Here is a 19040-nt window from a genome sequence, read left to right on the forward strand (position 1 = left end):
GAGTTGGTGCTTGAAAAACAGCAAATGCGTGTCTGAGGGACACAGGAACTGCTTATTAATACTAATTTCTGCAAGAGGTAGACATGTGAATGGAAAACAGCAGAAGTCATACAGTCTTCCGGCACAAAAGCTGTGATTGGGAGGTATCCATGATTTCATAAAACTGAAGCATGACAACAGAGAGGTGCAAGACCACTGCTGATACTAAAACTGCAGCAAACATGAAGCCAACAACACTGTCAAAGCAAGATAAACTAAACACACATGGTGCAAATATAGACATAGTCGTAATGCACAAACCCTCTTAGCTGTATATTAACATGGGGAAGGTCCAGGCACTGAGCTTTCTACTGCCTCAGTGAAATTGAACTTTTAGTTCATGCTGCCCCCTAGAGGTACTAAAACAGCAATTTGAGTTGTTGCAGTCAATACATTTCAAGCACCAGTGAGGAGCACAGTGGGATTATGATCAGCGTTTCTCCAATGTACGTAAAATGATGGAACTAATGCTATAGATGAAGATGAGGACATAAACACAAGTGCTACATAATCAAAAGATGAGGTTTTTCTTACCTGTGTGTTCAAAGCGTTGCATAACAGGAGAGGACATAAAAGAGAAAAAAGAAAAAACACATTTCTATTAGTGAAAGATTCTTTAATAGAGGTAAAGGGCATCAGCATGAGTAGATGAGTGCATTACGAGCAGGGTCAAGGAGGAGTGTGTGCTATAAATCACTACTAAAACAATGTGATGTTGTCATTTATTAAATCAAATATGAGCCCTGTGGTGGACAGGCGACCTGTCCTTGGTGTCTCCTGATGTGAGCTGGGACAGACTCTGAAGAGGTTAGTGTAAATGCTGCAGTAGCATCAGTTCGATCACAACTGGAGAGTATATCTTCAAGGAACGGCACTGAAGGCTTTTCTTGATGGAAAAGCTATTTTCGCTCTTCTCCTGATTGGCTTCGGCAAGAGTATGGTTTGTTGATCTGATTGGTTAAAGTTAGCCCGTGATAGACAGTCATAGGCAGATGCTTCAACAAGTCACCTGCCAAGTATTTTATCTGCATTTTTAAACGGTTTCAAATGACGGCTTTTCAGATGGTTCTGTGTAACAAACCATGTGGCACGTCAGGTTAGGTGAACTGACCCTTTTTGTAGCCATTAACAAATACTGTTGAACCGCAACACAAAACATGTGGTCAAAAGGAATTGGACAGCAAATGTTAAATAGCAGCTAACCACTTCCAAGTATCTGTCAAGCTGTTTGAACGTAGCTTTGGATATGCTTGGAGAGTTTACACAGAAAAAAGCTAAATCTGATCCTTCAACCTGTTAACTGAATATTAAAGCACCACAACTCGGGATGTAAGAGCTTCAGTCAAAGGAAGGAAGCTGCAGAGGAATGAGTAATGAGGTGTGTGATTAAGGAAGAGAGTAGGATTACAATAACCTACCCAGTAAAAAAAAAAAAAAAAAAAAATCATAAAAGATTTATACCAAGCGAATCATTTGAACCTACTCTAAAGCTTACATGGTTTGGACTTCTGTGAGGCCGACTTGCAAGGACTACGTGGAGGTGGGATTCACAGAGCTGTAAAATTGTGCCTACAGCAATTAGACTGCACAACAATAGACTTATAAGCTCTTAGGCATCTTAAACTATGAGCATACTGTATATATCAACACTCAACTTTAAAATATATGCGTGTCATGTTTCCTCAATGTTTTTGATGTCTTGTCCTTGTTTTCCTGTCTTTTAATGTTTTGTATTTATGTTTTTAATGTTATGCAGTAGGCTGTATAACGATGGAGCGTGTAATGGTGACCACATGAATTTCCTACTTGTGGATAATAAAGTTTACCTTGACAAGATTTTGTTGTGGGTGTCTGATTTACTGTGAAGGTGATGAAGCAATTCACTTTTGGTTCATAGAAATCAACTTTGCTTCTGCAGTTTCTTGAAACATTTGTACAGACCGGCATCAGCTGAAATGCTATTAGCACCGAGCCTTGAGAGCACAAACCGCTGAAAAGTAAAAGCAATTTCTTTGTTTGGCTTAAAAAGGAACAAACTAGGGCTGAAACAGTGAAGAACAGTGATAGTCTGCGGTCGTTCTTCTGAAAGCAAAATGTGAAACTTACAACTCCCACGCACAAATCACAGAGGTAAACATGCTGTGAGGAGACCAAAGCGTCAAGTCACAGGAATGAAAATGCACTTCTTTTTCACTTTTTACTCACTTTACTGCCACATATTTCTTTACTTATTGATTTAAAAGTTATGCACACTGGAAACCCTCAAACTAAAATGTTCTAACATACTGTAAATTAATAAAAATTGCCGCAATCATTCCAAACATTTTCTCAAAGGCAGCTCTCAAAACTGCCTTTTCATGTTTGTTTGTTTTTTTTTTTTTTTTTTTTTAATCAGAGGGACCAAGATGGACCGTTCAAACAGACTGTTAAGGCTTGATTTGGGGATTTATTCCAATATGAAAGACTGCTTTGTTACATTTTAGTTCTGATTCATACAAATAAACTACTTGACAGCAGCTATACAGCTTCAGCCAATTAAGGATTACAACTGATGTCCACGGGATGCAGCTCTGTCGCACTCGAGTTGCACCACAGCCACGTCTCTGCCGCGGTAGAAATGTCCAGTGAACGCATTTCAGAAGCGTAGCATCTCAAAGTAGTCTGTTATGAGCTATTTTACCAGCATTTGTGTGCCACAGATTTGAATACATATTTGCATCTAATTTATTATCAATATGGACACAGATCCTTTGTGGCTGCACCTAATTCATGTTATCTTTTTGTATCTGTATTTTGTAGTAGTGCATATTAAAAATTCATTTCAAATTAGTACAATACAGAAAGGAATTTTTAGTATTTCCTTCCCATGCTTTACAGACTTTGAAGTGACAAACAAATGAGAAGTGTTACTAACCAATACAATGTGTTTTAAGTTTATTATGTTCCTGCCTTTGTCTGCCACTGAGTCTTAAAATAACTTAAGATAAACTATAATTGTTGTTCATAAATAAGTAATTTGCACCTTACAATGCCGCCTTTTTAGAAAGTTGCAAAATGAATCATCGAACAGTATGTGTTGTGCTCAGTCAGAGGGAGTCATCTGTACTGCGACTGAATGACTCAATTTAGTCGGGACAAAAAGCTGCTCATCCAGTGTGAGGAGGGCGGGTGTTGATTCTGCTCGTCGGAGATAAGACCAGAAGTCATCTCTCCTTATGATGGGAGGAACATTTCAATGAATCAATGAGTGAAAGAAAAGACTGCAGAAGTAGGAAGGGAGAATGATGAAATGTATATAACGGGTAGGCAAAGCATGAGTTTTATGAACAGTGAGTCAATATTCTGCCAGGCATGCAGCCATCCTCCTTCTGTTCTATACCCACAGAGGGCAACTGAAAGGGAGCTATAATTTCCACATCGTTGTAGCATTAATGACACAAAGGAAAGGTATGTCCTTGAAAGACTAGAAAGACTTATTTCTGTGCAGCCCAGAAGGATTGCAGATTATTCTTTGCTATCCATTGATGGAGATTAAACTCTCAAAGGTACGAACTCTTGGAGGAAGAAAGCTTTAACCATTCCAACAACTGCGGCAAGAAAATTCCTCTAATTAAATGTTACAATAGAGTATGATGCTATAGGGCGGCAGTCATTCATGCATTATTCTTAACACATCTCCTATCTCAAGATCCAGTTATCAGTTGATGCAGCTTTTGGCCAAATTTACTTAAGTAGGAGCACATTTACAGTGAATGCATCCACCTCCTCACAGCAACAATGCCTTGATGTTTTGAATAATAAAATGCGGTGAGTGCTGCAGCAAGACTAACGTAATCAAACAACACATTTAACTAACAATTTGGAAGGTTTTCATGCCGTGTTGGCAGAGAGTAAAAAGAAAAGTAAGAATCTGGGGAGTACGTGTCTGGCTGCGTTCAGACTGACGACAGCACTGCTTCCCCATTCATTTCAAATGAGCCCTACAAGTTGGTACTGCGGCAAAAAAACACAACGCAATGCCCCATTGTCCGGCAGCACATTGGATTAGTCAATCAAATGCTGTATATAATCTTCTGTTTACCTTGAGAACATCGTGACCAAGGATCAAATGACTGCCACCATGATAAGTTTCCAGCATTGAGTAATTCTGCCTCATAGTATTATAAACCTCTGTGCAGTGTTTTGGCATGTGATAAGCCTTCAAAGGCATTGATGTACTCCTCAAACTAAACCTTCTGGATCATATTTTATTTTCTCACCGGTACCTGTGGCAACACAGCCCCTTGTGGTTTTTAAACACAGAGTGCTATTTTTGCTCTGAACACAGCCTTACTTGTCAGACCTGAAGGTACAGTACACCAGAGCCAAGGTCATTTATAAACTGTACAAATTATAAATATGGATGTCATGGCCTCAACCTGGCAGTCATCCATCATCTCTCACTGTACATGCTGCTAATCAATGGCAGATGATGAATCGGATATACTAGAAAATTGTCCTACTTCTTGAGAAGGGCGGCAAAAATTATGTATTATCGATTAACCTGCCAACTATTTTCTCAATTAATCGTTTGTTTATAAAATGACAGAAAATGAATGACACATGTCCATCAGGGTTTCCCAGTGTCCAAGATGATGTCTACAAATGTCTTGACCCCCCCCAAAAAGGCACAAAAAAAATCCACATTGGAGAAGCTGCAATCAGACTTATAGCATTTTTTTCTAAAGAAGAAGAAAAAAAAAAAAGTCTAAACAATCATTAAAAATGTTGTAGATTGATTTTCGGTCAACTTACTATTCAGTTACTTGACTAGAAAGCTAAATAAACCATCTAAAAACCTATTGGGTTAGCTGAAAAAATTAAAGGTTTAATTTTACGACAGTAATGTGAGTCAAGGACTGCAGCAAGTGTCCAGACAGCACTGCAGTACAATAGAAGTGCCCATCAAAACCAGGAGACCACACGCTGCGACTCAGACAGCAGGGTTCATACACAGATTAGACAAACTATGCAGACAGTCGAATCAGTTACAGCCGGTCAGCCATCCATTCACAGGCTGTCTTCACTGATGACCAGATTATAGCGAGCAGGACACTGTGAAAGGCGCAGGAGTGGCTTGATGAAGGTCAGCACTCTGAAATGCTGATACAAAGACAGGGGGAAAGGACCGCACAGAGTGATTCACGGCTCACATTTCTGGAGAGAAATCACAGCTAAGTCGGGCGGAGCAGCCAATTGTAAAGACGAAATTACACCAAGGAACATTAAGAGTTTAACACACAAAAACGCAATATTCTGCTATATCAGGACTGTGTGGGAGTAATTTGATCACATTTTACTGGCATGGTATCTGGCAACATAAACAAACAACCTACCAACCATCATCAGATTTTGATTCAGATCATTGCACATCATCGTGTATTACAAACAAGTACCACAAACAACCAAACTAGCAGCAGATGACTCAATGTGCGAATCAATTTATATACATACAACGGTTTCAAAACTAATATAGCGCTTGCAATTATCAGATTTCATATGAGAATCTAGTGCTTTACAGCCCATTCACAATGACTATCACTGTCCCAGCTTTTGAGTCCATGTGTGTGCCACCCAAGTGAGATTACGCTATATTGGTTCCATTTGAATGAATGCAGCGTGAACCATGGGAGAAGGGTCCTTTGGATTTTGTTTGTGGGGAAAAGAAATGCTTGACAGTTTAGAAAGGTTTGGTTTTTCAGTTGGCAGCTTTGAGACTTTAAAACCCCAAATATTTCGAACATCTAAGAGCAACCTGAGTGTGGTCACTGTCACAGGAGGGTTGCACTTTTTATTTCGAGAAAAGATCATTTTTGGGGGGCTTTTTTCCCCTTCATTTCAGGGTGACAGCGTATAGACGGGAAAGGTGGGAGAGAGATGGGGGCCGCAGGTCGGATTCGAACCCGGGATGCAAAGGCCTCAGTCTACATGGGGCGCACGCTCCTACTGGGTGAGCTAGAGGCCACCAGAGTGTTTCATTTTTAAAAGAAGACCTCAGCATATTAATTGCAGGAGGTAAAAAAATAAATAAATAAACAACGGGTTTTCACAAAAACAAACTAAAAAAGAATTGAAATGCTCAAAAGCCGGTTACCCGGGTGGTCGTTTCAGATTCAAGTCTATTGAATGTGTCCAATAATGTCGAATTATGTAGCAAAATGTGTGCGCCATGCAGCACAACTGAGATGAATAATTTAACTTAACGAGTAATGCAAGTGTTTGTATGTATGTGATGAAGAGGTTTCACTTTGCTTCACATCTTCATTTAAAATAACATTTAGGGGTTGTGACACCTCCCTAAAGGAAGCGTGTATACTTTCTCAGCTCCTCCAGTATCCAAAAGCGTGGGAAATGTCAGTGCCTTCAGGCAGCCCTGTGGCAGGTGGGAGCACATCGCTATCCAGTATGCTCTGAATGTAAAGCACAACACTACACAACACTATACACCCCCAGCTTGAACTCAAGAGGTATTTAGATCAGGCTTAAGTTCAGCGATCATGTGCAATGTCAAAATGCAAAGACCAATTTGACATTGTCGACTACTAACTATAGAAAAGCTGTATTTAGATATTCAGAAGGTTATATATATATTTAGGCAATATTTTTTGAACACATTTTTTGTAAATGTATCCCATTTCCCAATAATATATTAAAAGGCATAGCTAGATAGATTTCAATCAAAGCAGAGTATCTGTTTAATAAAATAATCCCATTTTTTGGGTGCCATAGTTATGAGTCTTGATTGAAATCGAGGGTAAACAAAACTGTTTGGCTGATCTGCGTGTTTTGGAGATAGCTGACTGGATCGGTGTGCTCCCTGGAATGGGACTGCTTCTCAGAATAGCCAATGGCAGAGGCCTTCCTCCCCTCTGTGTTATTTGGAGCCGAAGGCCAATGGAATCCAACCTCCTGCAGTGAACTGTGGTGTGGTCCTTACTTCAGGACAGAGAGAAAGGCTTGAACGTGGACGAAATCAGCCACCTTGCAATCATTTACTAATGCCAGCAGTCTGCATGTATGTAACAAATGGGGTCAAATGCATCAAGGTAATATCATGGGATGACTCTTTGTTGCAAGCAAAGAAAGTTTAATGATTTAAAACATGCAAATACCACAGCAGATACTAGGGCTAGGGCTGCAGCCAACTATAATGAAATAATAAATAAACACTGCATTTCGTTGTCTTTGTACTTTTACTCTACACAATGACAATAAAGTTGAATCTAATCGTATTATAGTGAAAATTGTGAAGAAATACAGCATTTCTTACAATAACAATTTCCTACAATCACAATGTCTGTCTTCAAAGGTCTTGTATTTCCAACTAACGATGTAAAACCCAAAGATATTTAATTTGCCGTCTGAGAAGTTGCTACTTGAGAATGGTGGCCACTTCAAATATCACTAAATTGATTATCAAAATAGATTTGACTAATAAACTTATCTAATGCTTATCCACTATTACCCACTATTCAGAATAAATGCAAAATAATTACAACCCCATTTTCATGATAGTTAATGTCTCTGCTTCTCTTACATTTTAGCTTACATTAGTTTTTCGGGGATAAAAAAAATAGAAAACTCTGAAATTCTGAATATACATAGTCATACACCAAACCAATTCTCACTTCAACTTCACTCCAGTGTGTTTCAATATATTGCATCAGTAATGGAAGAAGAGAAATAAAAAGTAAAAAAATTTCAAAAGATCAATTAGATTCTTGTGCTTTCAAACCCAATAGTCTACATTTGGCTATCCAAAAACAGGGGGAAACAGTTAAAAGGCCTGATGGTGTTTGTCAAACAGCATGATACTGTTAGGAGAGCCTTACTTTCTTTACAACACTTACCTACAGAGACCAACATTAGTAAAGGCAGCTGCTCCTCCAGGGCAGCAAGCTTATCTAAAGTGAAACGCTGACTGCTAAGGAGATAAATTTACTTACATTTAATAGTGCTTAATAAAGAGCACATACACATTTGCATTGCTGATGTTAAGAGACTTTTAGTATTTTAATAATGTGCTTGTTTCACAAATCTAAGTTTCCTGTGGTGGTTGCTGTTAGTGTTCCTGCTGTGGTCATTTTTCATTTTAAGCACAGTGGATTTCCTGTTTCCCCATTGTACCAACCTTTAAAATGTGTGCTGCCTGTGAAAGTGTTTTTTCAGCTAATATTAACTCCTCATTTTACTGACACGATAACAGTTTTGTTATTTAAATTTGACAAGCTACTCAACCCTAACTGTTACTCACATGCATCATTGTAGTACTTACAAATGTGCAAAGATAATCACAGAACAGTGACAGGTTGTATCAACAGGTTGCATTTCTGCAAAACTAAAACTATGAGACAAAAGAAGAAAAAGAGCAGCCAAAACAGGGTGATGACTGTGATGCTAAAATGAACTAAGCATAATCCAAACACTGAATAAGCTGAGGTGATGTCAAGGTTTTGTTGATGGAAAACAGTTGGTTTTGAAATATGAATAGTAAAGACAACCAACACTTGAGCCGCTATTAAGACCATCTGACTCGGTAGTAGCAGGATCAGGATCATGTCACCCTGGTGGTCACGTAACGGACAGGGACAGACAACTCAAATTGAAAGTGAATACGAATGTCCTCAGTGTATCCAGGCATGTTCTCAAAAATAGATGGTAAAAAAACGGCGCATTCAAACCGTGACAGATGTCACGATGATTCATAATTAAGAAAAATATGCATACAAACTTAATAATTAACTGTTACACTCTGCTTTCAGCTCACACATTAGTTTAATGTTTTTTTTTTATGGAATTCTGTCCATCTGTAATTAACCAGTTGAGTAGAAACTGTAGTAACAGGGGAAACGCATGCGAAAAGAGTCCCTCGATGGATACATATGCGTCTCAGACCAGTGGGCCACCAGTATAACTAAAGCTCACAGTCGTGAAGTGACAGACTGAGAAAGGCCAACAAATGAAGCAAACAATATATAAACACAGCAAAAACATAAAAGTACAGTAGATGTGTGGCTCTAATTAACACGTCTGTAGACAAAACCACAGGAAACCCTGAGGCTCTAATTCAAACTCGCTAAAGAAAGTTGCCACACACCCACAACACCTGCTCAAACAGCATATGCATCTTGCCGATAGCTGTTGATACAGACATAGCTTCTTTGGGCAAGTCCAGATCACCTTACTCAACAGGCCTGCAGTGCAGGGTGTGGTGGGTGAGAAGAGCAATACCACAACTAAAATGTCCTGCTGTTAATGTTCTATATCTTGATCGCCATCTCCTGTAGCAGCTGGATGCCCATTCTGGCTACCGGAAATACAGTGTGGCTTCTCCTGGTCACAATTTAATTGGAAATTTAACCTAGTACTATCTTTATCAGTACAGTAGGAGAAGTTTTAGAGTCAGCGTACATCTCACTTTACGATACAAGACATCGATACAAGACATAGATACAAGAATCAACACTGCCTGATAGAAAGCTCCCATGTCCACGTCCAAATGAATATTTTAATTGGCGGGGGAAAAGAATAAAAGAAGAATTAAACAACAATACAAGCTACAAAATAGAAAGTTGAAGCATACACAATTTGTATTTAACAGTATAGTTGGTGCCTTTTGAAGACATAGTTTCAAGCGACTTAAGTTGGTACCATACCGCAGAGACCCTGGGAAATCCCAGCTATGCCATTCACTGGAGACAGCTGCCACATGCAGAGCAGAGCCTACGTGGCTTCCTGCTCTGCATGGAGCAAAAACCCCATGATCTGGCCTTGTGGGACCTTCCATTAAGTTCATCCAACAGACTTCATAAACAACCTTGAAAAACTCAAGTTCCTTTTCTTTAGTCTAGAGCTTCCTGACACACTGGCCTTTTTAAACAAAAGCAAAAGATCAAAAGTAAAGTTGCTGAACAACGACACAGATTCCTTAGTCTAAATCACTGGCATACATATGACAGAGTTTAACAATTCAACTCAAGGCATAATCCCCATTATGCTTTTAACAGTTCTTTGTTGTTTAACAGACAAACCAAATATTATCCAGCTAGAGACAGATCTCTTTACTGCTGTTCCCAAGAATACTATAGGTAAAGTTTGTTAACAGGTTGACAGATGTGGAGCCTATCATTAGAAACATAATTCAGTGTATGAAAAATGAGTCAGTGTCTCGGCTAGCTATTATTTATTTATTTTTATTTTTTTTTAAACCAAGAGTTTACAGCGCCTATGCTGGAGGCTCAGCTGAAGCACAGATGAGGCTGATGGGAATGTCACTATTATTGCAGGTATTTGTTCTTAAACTAAAGAGCGGACAAATCTTGGAAGTAAATACAATATGTCTTTTGTGAATGTAAAATTATACAGACTGTACAATACCGGTCAAAAGTTTGGAGTCACTTAGAAATTTCCATTCCACTCCATTACAGCTGATCTGAGTGGGTGGCTGATCTTTAATGCAATATCTACATTGCCCATTATCAGCAACCATTGATCCAATGTTCTAAAGGCACATTCTGTTTACTAATCTGATATCATTGTAAAAGGCTAACTGAGAACACGTTGGAGAACCCTTTTGCAATTATGTAAGCACATAATGTAATCTGAAAACTGCTGACCTGATTAAAAAACAAAAAAACGTAACTGATCTCAGCTGGTATTCTGTCTATAATTGAGTGGAATGGAAATTTGTAAGTGACCCCAAACTTTTGACCGGTAGTGTATGTGGAGATGTAATCAGGGATGAAACATAACATCTTAATGTCAAAAGGAGGTGTAACACACAGACTTCCTCTGCCTCGTAACAAAGATTTGACTGGACATGTTTTAAGCTCGTGGCTGGGTTAACTAAAGGAACCTCCTGCTGTGGTCGCTCAGCTTATCCTTTGAACCTACTTTTTAACCACTGTATAAACCGCACTAATTAAAACTAAATCACTGTAACAGACCCTTTGTCTCAAAAAGCTGGTCAACACAGCAGCCAGCTTTGATCAGAGATTAAAACCAAGAAAGGAAAAAGGGCAAGCGGACACTCCCGTCATTGTGACATCTACACTTATTTCTATTTTAGTCTGATATTTCACAACCTTTGTCCTCACTACCTCATCTATCTCCAATTTTTTTCTAACAGACTAGAGGTTGATATTTTTAACTCCTATCTTTCTATCTCTCACGACATTAAGGAAACAATGTCAGCACCACTGTAACTCAGAGTTCAAATGCAGCTATGTGGGTTTATTTAATTTTTGGATGCATTTTATTTTTTACATTTTGAGAAAATGTATTTTTTCTAATCTACAATATCAAATAAAATGTAATGGTTGAACAATTATGTGATTGTGTCCTGATTAGCTATAATCTCTTGACGTTTGAATGTTAATACTGCCAGTGACATAACATGGAGAGATTAGAGTCATTTAGTGTTTTAGTCTTTCAAACATTGCACTGGGTTCATTTGCAAAGCATCTTACTTGACATAAGAGTTTAATCTTATTTATTTCCAAGCTAAATTAATTCAGCAAGAGTGTCAAAGGAGGCTTTTAATGCAAGTAGTGTTACTGTTACAGCTCCTAACTGTCAACCTAATTTGCTGTCAAAGAGTAAGAAATTACTAATGTCATAGTTAAAGAGCACTGATGTTTCAAAACTGCTTTAACTTTCAACTTGCTCTTTCATAAAATTATAAATGCAAACATACAGTACCTCCCACTTAAGACGACAAAAGCCCCAATGGGCGAAAGTAGGCATAAACAAGTGATTTATGGTAAATTACCACCCGTCAAACGGTCAGAACTCCTTCACTGGCCAATATGGATGAGACTGACGGATATAGGCTATTTACTTAATTTGTTATACATTTTAAGACAAACAAATTTCGGTATATAAAATCCTATTCCAAATGATTTATTAAATCTGAATATTAGATATTAATTACTTGACATAATACAAATTTAATTTTACTTAATTTAAAATTACTCCATAAACTAACTGAAGAACGCATTTTTCCTATTGTCTGTCCAATTATTGCACACACACATGATATATCTTCATCTAAAAACGTGACCTAAAAATAGGCTCATTGGCGACGGCCTTTTTAAGGTACCCGTCTTCTGCCATTGGTGGAGCCGTGGCACGCGAACCTTTGTATCTGTGGGCGTGCGGAAACGACTGAAGTACGTCTGACAAAAGGACAAATACATCTTACATTAGTGTCTTATGTTCAGTCTTAAATTCAAACATGGCATCATTAAAAAAGAAGATATTCTGCTAATTTGTTTATTGGCGAGTGACTTCACATTAATTTGACAGATTTTAAAATTCGGCAGAACTGAAAAAGGTTCATTAACTGTTGTGTAAAAGTGAACGTTTCATTGTGCTGACAAAACAAATAAAAAGTAGCTTCAATTATGATTTGCCACTTTGATAAAACAGCACAAACAACTTACGGGAGAGGGGTGAGAGATGACCTTTGACATTTGTGTCTTCTGTGGCTCAACCAAATCCTAATAATTCGTACAATACTCACCCGCCTGCGACAGAAACTCTGAGCAATGATGTTGATGCTAAATATCTTGAGTACTTTCTGAGGGGGTTCCTTGGCAACGTCCTTGGGGTCTGCTTGGTCGAGTGGCTGGTTCTCCAGCGGGACGTGGGACGAAGTTTTCTCTTTCCCAAAGGCAACATTTGGCATCTTTCTCCGAGCACCAGACGAGAAACGGGGAAAAGGGCAATGCCTCAGCATTGCAAAACAGGCCGTCTACTGGATCATATCCCAGAAGGAGCTCCCAAACCTGGCTGACTATTGTAGCAAGCAGATAACTTTTCTTACATGAATGTAGTACCTTCCTTTGACTTCACAACCATTGTGCAGACATCTCAATACTGTGCTCGCTGAGCCTCTTCACCTACCTACTCAGAACTCATCTCCCTGCTGACTGGCACCCTTAAAAATATCTCTGGGGTGTGAGGTCACTGTTGCGCCCAAGCCAGGCGGAGCAGCTGCCGTCAGGGCCTGAAAAGAGGATGGACCAACTCAGCCTCTCCCCCTCAGACAGGCACTGTGGAATCTGCTCTCATGACCCCTCGGTTGGTGGAATGTGTACCAGCAGCCGTCCAACGCAGCCCACGTGTCTGGGGGAGCTTCCTCATTGTGGTCATTCTCTGACCCCCCTCTTGTCCTCCCAACTTAGTGGGCTACATCATTACTGAGCCCAGTTATCTTTACGCCATGAAAACTGTCAGCATACAGCAGGTTACTATATCTTTGTCTAAATCAACTGAAAGGTTGAAGCTAGGATAGGTTATATTCTAACCTTCTCTGACTCTTCCATGAACCAAGGTGTTGAGGAATGTCAGTAACTCTGTCTATGTCAGCAAAGAGGCTGAGGATATTTCAGGAGACGATCACACACTAGTTAGTTATGATACAATGTTAGTATGTGTGACACATGCACCTAAACAAGGATTCACTTGACCAAGTGTCAGGAGGGATGGACTTTTAAGTCTATGAAAGTGTGTTCACATGCAGCTGCAAAGAGAGAAGAGAGTGTCTTTTCCATTTAACCCTTGCTACACAAAGAGGCACTAATGCGGTGAAGGTAAAAAGGTGTATAGGCGCGACAAGTGGTACAACAGCAGGGAGCTGAGACAAGTTATATATGCGGTTTATGTCAATTCCCACAGGAAATGAACATGCAGCAGAAAACAGCTGACAATCTGTGATGAACATGTATAAATCTACAGAAGTGGCAAGAGACCGCCTTCTCTGTGTGCATTTAAATGTCTGAACAAATGGTAACAGAAAGACCTACAGGGCTTAACCCCTCTTCTATTCTCACATCCACCATTGTTTGAGGAGGATTACAGAGCCAAAGCATCTATCAGAGTAGACTGAGGGCTCTGACACACCAGGCCATTGGACGCCATTGAGTGTTTATGGAGGACCAACGCCCATCGTTTTTACCGTATGTTCAGCACAATTGGAGCAAGTTGGCGCCTTATCGGCAGCTGTTCAGCCAATTGAGCACGTTCCAACAAACACCAGAGGCTGTCGATGAGAAAGCGCTCCCTCTCTGAACATTCGGCTGATCAAATTAGTAGTGATAACACCCATTCAGTGCAGTTTTCTTATTTTTCCTTTCTGCTTATTCTCAAGCAAAACACCACATTATGACAAAAAGTGTGCCAAACCAGACAAAACTATATAGATTTTTACGTGCAGCTTTTAATAAATAAATTATTCATTAATAAAATAATAAATCATGTGCACAATTTGTGTATGAGAGCTACAATTTGTAGTCTGGTAGTGTGATGATGTACTAAAATGGTGATAAAACAGTTGAAAAATAAATGTATCAATGTTTATCTGTGAGTCCTGGAGATCACATCGAAGTAGGAAACGCATGCTTGAGTTTGTCCATAGTGCTGGCTTCAAAAAAAGGGAATGGGAGAGCGATGATTCGTAGGACGGAAATGTAACGTGACCATTCTTTACCACAAGAGCAGAATATAGTGAAATAACCAATGAGGCACTTGTGGATGGCTGCTCGTCTCGGACTTGCCCCAGGCTTTGTAGAGGTTACTTGAGCTTTCGGACTAATCTTAGGTCATAAAGCTATGTGACAGACACAGTGTTCCAGTCTGCTTCAACATGATCAGCCAAAAGTAACTCATTGCAAGCCATGCAAGCAAATTTACCCTTCGAGCCTTTGCAATGCTTGCAAGAACATTTTCCTTAAACATTATCTATAATGCCATTTTCCATCAAATGATCCACAACATGTAAAGGCATTTAAAAAAAATGTTGACTGCATTTCTGTTTGCTTTCACATGACCAAGAAACTAGGGCTGCAACAACGAATCGATCAAATTTGATTATTAAAAAAAGTTGGCAACGAATTTCATCATCGATTCGTTGTGTCGCACGACTACTCAATAAGTCGCGGAGATGTTTGAGTATAAAAAAAATGTAGTTGAGCGCAGAGCGGAGCGAAAGAAAAAAATAAAAGAGCAGACCGGAGGTAGAGGAAATACCGTCGGAGAGACCCGTAACGTTGTTCTGAAACACACGGCGGAGGCAGAGAAATCAATACGACCTAAGTCATCCAAGGTGTGGGAGCATTTCACACTAAATAAATCGAAAATGTGTGTTAAGATAAATAAAAGTGACACAGCATGGCACGCGAGCACCACGGCTAAAACATAAACATGTTGGAGTCCCTGATGAGGAGGAAGGGAGTTCAACAGCAGGGTAAAGTCACTACACAATCCTACTTTTGTTCCGTTTTGAAGTGAGGAACGTAATGTCCCTCCAGTAGCTCTTCTGGTGCTGGTGTTTACTCGTTATCCAGCTGACTAGCATGACAAGTTAGCGTTAGCTCGTTAAACAGTAGTAAAGCAGGGGTGGTATAGTTTGCAAGACTAAAAGACACGTTTTTATTCACTCGCCTTTCTTGGCCCATTCATTTTTCAATCTGTTGTCATGTATATATTCTGTGCTTTGTCCCGTATCAGTTATTGTTGACAAATATTTGTGTGTGTTGTACTTTTTAATTTCATTTTAAAGTTCTTTTATAACACTTGGTCATCTTAAGCGGTGTTTATTGTTAAAACAATTAACTTGCACTTACTATAGTAATGGTAAATTTAATGAATTAAGTTTAAAACGTGTTTTTTTTTTTTTTTTTTTTTTTTTTTTTTTTTTTTTTTTTGTTTTGTGTGTGTGTGTGTGTGTGTGTGTGTGTGTATTGTCTGTATCTGCTCTTTGGGTTACTTACCTTTACACAACTAGTAACTAATACAACAAGTATGTAAGTATGTATTGAGTTGATGTAAATTAATGCTTTTTTTTAATCCTATTAATCAAAACAAATTATTGACAGATTAATCGATTAGTAGCAACCCTACAAGAAACCCAAACTTAAAGTGCCCATATTATGAAAAAAACACTTTTTATGGTATTTGGGGTGTTCTTTTGTGCCCAAAGTTACGTAACCTGAAAAAACCAACTAAATTTGAACAAAATCCTATCTTAAGTTCTATTTTAAAAATTTTGGGGAGCTGTTCAAAACGTCCGACTGCGGCACTGTGCCATCCCAAACAAAGCGGGGGGCTAACCGCACAGTTAACGCGTTAGCATGCTAACGCTAATGCTAACACTAGCATGGTACCTGCTCAATAGCAAAGCACTGCTACAACACACACAAGTTCACCATAATCTACAAAAGAACTACTTACATGTGCTCCCTCATTTAGAAGTCTCCCAGCTAATCCTGCCTTGTAACTGACTGAAGTTGGAGAAACAGCCTGTCTTTTACTTCTATGGAGCTAGCTAGCTGACATGATCTACATCTGAGCTACTGAGCATGTGCGAGTGCAATCAAAGATAGTACAGAAGAAGTAGAAGAAAAGAGGTCTCACTCTGTAGCTAAAACAGAAACCAGGTGAAAAGAGGATCTACAGCAGTGAGAGAGAGCTGTGCAGTACAACTAAAATATGGTGTTTTTTGAAAATTAAACCATATAAACCTATTCTGGTACAACCTTAAAATACAGTTATGAACCTGAAAATGAGTATAATATGGGCGCTTTAAGATAAAGTTCCTGGAGTTCCTAAAGTTGGCACAATCAGGGGCTCTAATTTTGTGCATTGTTAAGTTTATGTTACCTCCTTGGGAGTATCTTAGAAGATCTGGACTATGACGCTAAAAAGGGTAGATGGAAACATGCAGCTCCACTGAGTTTTACGGTAATCAAGATCATCCAAACATAGAGGATCAATACCAGGAATAAAACAACTAATAAATTTAGCAAAAGCTAGGTAGTCTTACTAGACATATCTCTAGGCTAAACCACAGATTACATTCTGGGATGGGAGAAAGAAATGCTCTGTGTTGTTTGCATTTCTTTAAATCAATCACAATTGTCTTGGGCGGCACTAAGTTCCGGAAGGAACTTGTTTTGGTGGAACATTTGCATCCCGCAAAAGAAAACGCCACAACCATTATTAAATTAGTATAACCGTTCACACAATACAGTAACATGAGCTATTTGAATTTGCTGGATACATGGTTAAACGTAACTTGCATCGCTGTGTGTACTTCATCCATAGGAATCTCTGCCAAACGTCCCAGTTAGATAGTAAATGCTGTGAATATATTCTTTTAAATCTTTACAATCATTTACTGAAAGAACCAAGCAGACCTGCCTAATTGCACGATTCAGATTTTGGTCAAAACTTGCCATTTTCAGTGTGTAACGTTAGCTTGCTAGCTCGTAGGTTGCTCTTGTTGTGTCCCGTAGCAAAGGGATTTCGAAACACGGTTAACAGCAGGGGAGGGGGCAAAGCCGGTCCGGCTTATCAGGCAATGTACTTGATCCAGACTATTACAGGGGTAAATGTCTGCCGTCCATTTGTCTGCTTTCTTTTAATGTTTCTCTGCCTGGTCGTTGAGTTTGCAATCCCTGGAGTGTCAGAGGTCAAGAACGTGTGGCTTCTAGTAACTTGGCACACTTACAAATCACTTCCAACTTTTCAGTGCAACTGAGACAACAGGGTATGGCTGCAGATGTAGACCCTGTGGAGAGGGGAGGACACTGTAGGCTTTGCATGTGTAGTATAAAGTTATTAATATTGAATACAAAAATAATAATCAAAATCAAAAAAAGCAACATTGCCATCATGGTAACAAATGTTGCCAACCCAGCCTGCAAGAAGCGTTCTTTGTTAAGGCAATAAATCAAACAAAGGAACCACGTTCTCTCTAATCCTTTGAAAAATGGACAAAAACTGCATTTAGATTAAAGTGACAAGTACAGCAGACTGTTATATTTGCATACTGGTGCAATCATTTTGCTTCTCGTAGTAAATGTTTGTAGTTCAAACAGTGTTCGACTCAGGCTATAAAACAGGCAAAACGTAACAAGTTTCAGTTTTTACTAGTATCAGTAAAGTGTTTACAGCTGCATATTAACTGCACTGAAATTCTTCAACACTATTCCTGCTGGTTCAGTGCTGCCAATATCCTTTACACCCCCATCACTGCAGCTCTGGAGAGTGCGAGATCACTTTGTGATTAGAAAATCTCTCTCTAGAAGATGAAATATCGCTAAATGATATTCCTACTGCACCATGATGACAGGCAGTGATCAGCCTTTTCATTTAAGTAAGGGATAATACCATTAAGGTGCATGTTCTGCAATGTGTAATGAATGATGCAGTGTGCCACCCAACATGCAGTGGGGCATGGTTTATTACATTGAAATATTGATAAAGTAGATACATGTATAAGTGAAGGTTTCTAGCATGAAAATTGCTATTCACACCTACATTGTCTCTACATCAGCAAGCAATGAAGCTACAACCTCTGCCAAACACCAGGGGCATTACTAGAGAAAGCAAACAAATGAACGCTCACTTGTTTTTACGCGCTGCTGGACAATCTCCATGTGAGTCAGGCTACAGTTCATGGCTGGGTAAAGCCTGTAGCGCAGTCTGAGCACAGCTGCAACAAGCATTGTTGGATTATTGTACGTACATGACTCTCAGACCACTGCCTCCCTCTGGTGTCAAAGACTGGAACAACAATGCTGCGCTGCAAACTCCCCCAATACAACAAAATCCTGTCAGATGCAGGTTTTTACAAGACATTTTAAGAATCAAACTGTGCTTGGAACCTTATGAACACACAACCAAGAGTGTTTTTCTTAAGAACATTAAGTCCGTAAAGCAATTTAGAGCTGCACAACACAATAACCCCAATAACAATTTCAGCATCCACAATTAAAACTTGATCAGCCCCTTAACCAGCTTAGCCAGGCTCTGCTTCCCAAACATGATTGCCACTGCAGTCAAAAGATTTGTCACTGCACACGCAACCTGCAAGTATAATGTAACTGTATGCTCTATGAACGGGCAAATCCTTTTGGTCCATGTTTCTTTGTCGTTGCCTTCTAAAGCAGAAACAG

General features: G+C 39.3%; 1 protein-coding gene across 1 annotated transcript in view; it reads right to left on the minus strand.

Annotated features, from left to right (window-relative positions):
• Positions 1 to 12966, minus strand: part of fbxw7 (F-box and WD repeat domain containing 7) — a 64657-nt gene extending 51691 nt beyond the window's left edge. The window contains exon 1 of the mRNA XM_039797465.1: positions 12602 to 12966. Coding sequence (XP_039653399.1) covers positions 12602 to 12817 — 216 coding nt within the window. The 5' untranslated portion in view covers positions 12818 to 12966. The remainder of the gene's footprint in view (positions 1 to 12601) is intronic.
• Positions 12967 to 19040: the final 6074 nt, after the last annotated feature.

This window comes from Perca fluviatilis, chromosome 1 (genome assembly GCF_010015445.1).
Source record: "Perca fluviatilis chromosome 1, GENO_Pfluv_1.0, whole genome shotgun sequence".
Classification (NCBI taxonomy): domain Eukaryota; kingdom Metazoa; phylum Chordata; class Actinopteri; order Perciformes; family Percidae; genus Perca; species Perca fluviatilis.